General features: G+C 48.5%; 1 protein-coding gene across 1 annotated transcript; it reads left to right on the top strand.

Annotated features, from left to right (window-relative positions):
• Nucleotides 1–842: 842 nt before the first annotated feature.
• LOC149436362 (E3 ubiquitin/ISG15 ligase TRIM25-like) lies at nucleotides 843–5,632 on the top strand. Its single transcript, XM_089661702.1, has one exon. It carries the CDS (start codon nucleotides 927–929, stop codon nucleotides 2,502–2,504), a length of 1,578 nt encoding a protein of 525 aa, XP_089517828.1. The 5' UTR covers nucleotides 843–926; the 3' UTR covers nucleotides 2,505–5,632.
• The last annotated feature ends 1,041 nt before the right edge of the window (nucleotides 5,633–6,673 follow it).

The raw sequence follows: 6,673 nt of genomic DNA, 5'->3' as shown, positions 1-6,673 counted from the left end.
TTTCTGCTCTCCTGTAGACTTCAACTGGGGGGTGTAAGATATCAGGTGACTTGTATTAAGGTGACCAATCTGAATATATGCTTGGTTTTTATGTAAGTCTTTCATATCTCCAGATAAAAAATTATATGGAAAAGGGGTTTTTTAAATTTGAGTCTGTTTTAAAGCTAGCTGGAATGTCTTTGAAGCCCAGTGAAGGACTGGTTTATGGCTTTACGATATCTCAGATTGAGAAGTTAACAGACACCTGGGCACCAGCTAATTTGGGATTTATAACCATGAAGTTCTCCCACTGAGCCTTGATGCCTTTTGAACTCAGCATCCAGGGACCACATATCACTCAAAAGAGAGGGAGGGGGGATTTGGAGGAGGGAGAGAGAGATACAAGATGGAGGATCCTTAGCAAGATGGAGGACCGCGTCCATCTCTGTATGCACAATTGCTACACAAGCGCCATAGAGAACAATTGATTTTTTAAGTTTGAGTGTTTTTGGATCTTGGATCTTCAAGCTACAAAACCCTCCAGTGTGAATGCAGCCTTAGAGTTGTACAACTACCAGTGAGGACGTATCGGCTTGTCTGCTGTTCTGTAGGACTACAAGGGGCAGCTTAGTAGAAGTTTTATTGCTTTAATCTGTGACAGTTTCAATCTGTTTTTGCATGCCTGTTCACTTGTATGGAAAGAGAATCAGTTCTGAACGAACGTTTGTTGACCCCAGCCCCAATTTTCACCAAAGTGTCAGATATTTTCCTGAGACGGGCACATTGTTCTGCAGGAGATTCTTTCAATATTGGTGTCCCTCCATATAATGAATCCTATGAACAAAGTACAAGTCACAGCCCAGCCTCGCCCTGTGTAGGAGGAAGTGACACCTCCCAGCTGCATTCTTCCCCGGTGTCAGAGACTTTCATTTCTCCTACTGTCAGCGATGGCGTCTGCTAATCTGAGAGCCGAGCTGGAATGTTCCGTCTGTCTGAACATTTATACAGATCCTGTAATGCTGAGATGTGGACACAACTTCTGCCGCGTCTGTATTGATTGTGTTCTGGATGCACAGGGGGGGTCTGGAGGATATTCCTGTCCTGAATGCAGAGAGAAGTTTCCGGATCGTCTTGCACTGCACAGGAACATAACACTGCGTAACATAGTGGAGAATTTTCTGTCTGCTCAGCCTGAACAGGAGGAGTCCGGGGTCTTCTGTACTCACTGTGTGGACTATCCTGTACCTGCTGTTAGATCCTGTCTGCTCTGTGAGATTTCTCTGTGTGATAAACACCTGAGAGTCCACGAAAAGTCCCCAGAACACATCTTATGTGACCCCACCTTGTCCATGGAGAGCAGGAAATGCTCCATCCATAAGGAAGTCTTGAAGTATTTTTGCACAGAGGATGAGACCTGTATCTGTGTGTCTTGTTGTATGATTGGAGGACATAAAGGACATGAGATGGAGTCACTGGATGAGGCTTCTGAGAAGAAGAAGGAGGCACTGAGGAATGTTCTGCAGAAACTTCTGACAAAGAGAGAGGAGATGGAGGAAAGAGTCCAGAGTCTGCAGGAACACAGGAGGAAAGTAGAAGAAGAAGAAGCTGGTGACACCGAGAGATTCACTGCCCTGTTTATAAATCTCAGGAGACGTCTGGAAGACCTGGAGAAGAGAGTCCTGAGGGAAATCTCCGGGAGGGCAGAGCGGGTCTCCATCTTCATCCGGGATCTGGAAATAAAGAAGGAGGAGCTGTCCAGGAAGATGCGTGACATTGAGGAGCTGTGTAACATGACGGATCCACTGACTGTCCTACAGGAATCAGACACAGGTGACTTGTGTGATACTGAGGATGGAGATAATGAGGACAGAGAGAGACATGAGGAACTCCTCCATGATGGAGGGGGGCTGGATGTGGCTGGGATATCACACACATTACACACATTATCTGATATAATAACAGAGGGAAATGTATCCTTCTATATACAGGGAGCTGAGGACATATTACTGGATGGAAACACAGCTCATAATAAGCTGCATATATCAGATGACAGGAAAACTGTATCCAGGTCAGATAGAAACCAGAATCGTCCAGAAACACCAGAGAGATTTAAAGATTATGTTCAGGTGTTGAGCAGTCGGAGTTTCTCCTCAGGGAGACATTACTGGGAAGTGGATGTCGGGGGGTCAGATAGATGGAAAGTTGGGATGTGTTACCCCAGTATAGACAGGAAAGGAGAGCAGACAGGGATTGGAAGGAATACCAAGTCCTGGGGTTTAGTCATGAATGGTAACCAGTATGGGGTGAGACATGATAATAAAGAGATATTTTTATCTTCCACTATCTCCAGTACCAGAGTCAGGATATATCTGGATTATGAGGCCGGGTGGATCTCCTTTTATGATCTGTGTGACCCGATCCGACACCTCCACACCTTCACCACCACCTTCACTGAGCCCCTCCATGCTGTGATATGGGTAGGGGGAGGTTGTATAAAGATCTGTGGTGGGAGTCGGGGAAAGTGAGAACTTCGCCCAGATACTGGTGACATTATCAGTGGAGGGAGGATGGGATTGGTTGAATATTTGGATAATAGTCTTCCAGTGCTTTCTATGATATATATATTTCTATTTCTCTTCTCCCTCATAGAGCACTGTGAAATGGTTGGAATAACTGTCCAGTTATAGTGAGGGATTCTTCATTACGAGGGTAATAATATCTATCTAGCTATCTATCTATCTATCTATTACGGTGGCCCCGCCCACCGTAACCCCCCCTGAACTGCACTCCCTCAGCCCTGTCACTACTGAGGAAGTCGTCAAGGTCCTCTCAGAAGCCCGCCTCACTACCTGCCCCCTGGACCCTATCCCCTCTCAACTCCTCCGGTCACCCCCCTCTTCCCTCATCCGCTCCCTCACCCACATCTTCAATCTCTCCCTCTTTACTGGCGCATTCCCCTCCCCCCTAAAGCACGCAGATATCACCCCCATCCTCAAAAAGCCCTCCCTGGATCCTGCAGACCCCAACAACCTCAGACCCATCTCCCTGCTGCCTCTCACCTCCAAGCACCTTGAGCGCATAGTCTACGATCGCCTAAGCGCCCACCTTATTGACAATAACCTTCTTGACCCATTACAATCCGGCTTCCGTCCCCTACACTTCACCGAAACTGCCCTCCTCAAAATCACTAACGACCTACTAAAGCCAAGGGCGACTACTCTGTCCTCCTTCTCCTGGACCTCTCTGCGGCCTTTGACACAGTCAACCACCCCCTCCTCCTTAATAAACTACTCTCCCTTGGCATCATAGATACCGCTCTCTCCTGGTTCTCATCTTACCTATCCCGACGCTCCTTCAGCATCACCTACAATGGCACCACCTCCCCCTCCCTCCCCCTCTCTGTTGGGGTCCCTCAAGGCTCTGTCCTTGGACCCCTTCTCTTCTCCATCTACACCTCCTCCCTGGGCACACTCATACACTCCCATGGCTTTAATTATCACCTCTATGCTGACGACACCCAAATTTACCTCTCCACCCCTCTCCTCACCCCCACTATCTCCGCCCGCATCACTCACCTCCTAAACGACATCTCAGACTGGATATCGCTCCATTTCCTCAAGCTTAACCTCTCCAAAACCGAACTCCTCGTCTTTCCCCCTGCCCACACCCCCCCCCATCCTATCCATCACCACCACCAACACCACTATCATTCCCACCCCGCAAGCCAAAGTCCTTGGCGTCATTCTTGACTCGAACCTCTCCTTCCTGCCTCATGTCAAATCACTTACAAACACCTGCAGGCTCCATCTCCGCAATATTGCCAAGATACGCACCTTCCTCACCCCAGACACCACCAAACTTCTTGTACACTCCCTCATCATCTCACGCCTTGACTACTGCAACTCTCTTCTCACTGGCCTACCCAAGTGCAGGCTCTCCCCGCTCCAGACCATCCTGAACTCAGCGGCCAGACTCATCCACCTCACCACCCGCTCCACCTCTGCCACCCCCCTCTGCCTCTCCCTCCACTGGCTCCCGATTGCCCAACGCATCAAATTTAAACTTCTAATCCTGACCTACAAAGCCATTCACAACACTGCCCCTGACTACCTCACCAACCTGATCCCCAAGTACCACCCTACCCGTACCCTTCGCTCCTCACAGGACCTCCTTCTATCCTGCTCCCTGGTCTCCTCCTCCCATGCACGACTGCAGGACTTCTCCAGGTCCTCCCCTATCCTCTGGAACTCACTGCCCCAATCCATCCGACTGTCGCCTTCCTCCCCACATTCAGGCGTTCCTTCAAAACCCATCTCTTCAGGGAAGCCTACCCCACCCTCACCTAACGGCCATTCTCCCTCATTCCTCCCACCACTTCATCCCCCTCAGCCACTTCATTCCCCTCAGCCACATCCTATTGTTCCACTACCCCCTCCCTCCTAGATTGTAAGCTTGAAAGAGTAGGGCCCTCTTACCCCTCGTACGCTGTCTGTTTTTGTTGTACTGTGCCATGTATTGTCCCCCCTATTGTACAGCGCTGAGCAAACCCTTTGGCGCTATATAAACTCGATGTAATAATAATAATATCTATCTATCTATCTATCTATCTATCTATCTATCTATCTATCTATCTCCTCCCTAATGGGACACATATGGCAATAAAATAAAAATGACAGGGGTAACAATCCTCCCTTACTCTTTCCAAAATAGAAAAAAGTTATGTCTTTGTTTCTACTTTATGTTTCCAAACAGGAAATAACCAGGTTATATCAGCAATTTCCCTTCCCCCGCCACTCCCCCTATGTTCTGCCCCTCCTCCTCATGGTGGCGCTATGTACAGCTATGATCAGACACAGAGGGTGGAGAGGTCACATGACACCATGTGGGGGGGAGGGGACTGGGAAGGAGAGTAGTGAGGTCTGGTGGATGGTGGTGGGTGATGAGCTCCGTCTGTACTGGGAGGACTCATGGAGATCGGCTCCATCACACAACAAGAGGGGGAGGGGCGAGGGTTAGCGGCCTTTTCTGCAGAGGGGGGAAGGGTGACCATACAGCAGGTTGGGGGCAGAGGAAGAGGACCGGCATAACCCGGTGTGTGTCTGTACAGAGCAGCATAGAGCCCCCACCTTCCCCAGGATGTACAGGACATAAAAAGGAGACACATACTGCTAATATATCATCACACACTAACCTGTCTGCATCCTACAGAGTTCTATTCTAGGAATCTGCATGGAGGAAGTATGGTGGCAGCCATTGCTAACTACTTCTAAAGAATACTAGTTCCCTGGCTGTCATTCTGATCCAACGCCTTCTGGACTTTCTATGTCAGACCACCTGGAAGAAGTATTCAGACTCGGAGTTCTGACTTAACTCTGATTTCCTGATCGGCATGATTGTTCCAGGTCAGTGTCCCCGAATACTGAGTCCACAGACAGCCAGGAGAAGAGCATTTTCAGAAGACATCCAGCAATGGCCCCTCCATATTCCCCTCAGTACAGGTGACATTTATGTCACAGCCGGGGACATTCTTCTCGCATCGTTTGTTTTCATTTTCCCCGAATACAAAATGCTGAATGATAATCTACAATGTCTTTTGTTGGTTTTATTCATTTTCTGGAAGATTTACAAATGAATAAATTGATCTTTTCTGTCACTTTTCTTATTACTTATTGTATGAAATATTCATTTTATAAATCAGCATTTAATCCCGGCTCCTCCATGACACCGTGTTACAGAGAATTCTGGGCTTTCCGATAACACAGCCCAGCACTAGTTGTTGTGGATTGTTCCTCCATACAGAGACAAGGGGAGGGGGGTGAATATGAGATCGGGAGCGCGGTGCGTCCTTTCTCTGATTTATCCAGCGGCAGAATGAATAGCAGGAAATCAAATGATTGGCTTCACAGGACAGAGGAGAATGGGCCGGTTGAAGAACTGTCTGAAGAACTGTCTCACCTTCTGGCTGCACTGGGCACATGTTTGTAGGCAGAGTGGGCCAGGTGGGTGGTGGGCACCCAAAGGGGAAGGAAAGACACGGAGATCTGAGATTGCAAGGAACCAACCACACTGTATCAGAGCCTATGCAATGCTATGGAACTGGCAGAAACGCTCACAGAGAACTATGCACCACCTGCAGAGAGCGATGCTCGGATGTTGATAGCACCTGGAAAGGGATACGGCTAACAGACAGTGATGCAGCAAGGCACTACCAGTGGAAAGGTTCCCCCCTCCCCCGGAACCCCTCTCTATGCTAGGCACACTCTCCCTATCCAGCGACTCCTGTCCATGACCTAACCACACGCAAAATGCACACCAACTACAGTGAGCTTGTGCTTTTTATAAGTACTGCCCTCATTAAAGATGGCCGTGGAGGTCATCCGGGACATCAGAATCCAATTGGACATCTGCTCACCTGTTGACACATACGGAGGCCTAAGAGGAATGGTAATTTCTCGTGTCCTCCACTCTCTCTGCATGGTGGTTGCTGATAGCACCACCTTTGTAGGAAGGTCAACACACCTGTCTACACTTTTCCCCCCTTTGACAGATGCTGTCCTCTGCATCGACAACCACACAATAAAATAGTGGAATACAGCAGGCTAAACAGGTAGATAAAAAACCAATAGTGACAAGAAGTCTGTTATACAACATAATCAGAATACTGGGCCAGTAATTGCGCCTCGGTTAGAATGAA

The sequence above is a fragment of the Staurois parvus genome, unplaced genomic scaffold (assembly GCF_062004578.1).
Source record: "Staurois parvus isolate SC_StPar_1 unplaced genomic scaffold, SC_StPar_1.0 ptg001371l, whole genome shotgun sequence".
Lineage (NCBI taxonomy): Eukaryota > Metazoa > Chordata > Amphibia > Anura > Ranidae > Staurois > Staurois parvus.
Note: the sequence above shows the minus strand (reverse complement) of the source record. Positions and strands in the feature narration are given on the sequence as shown.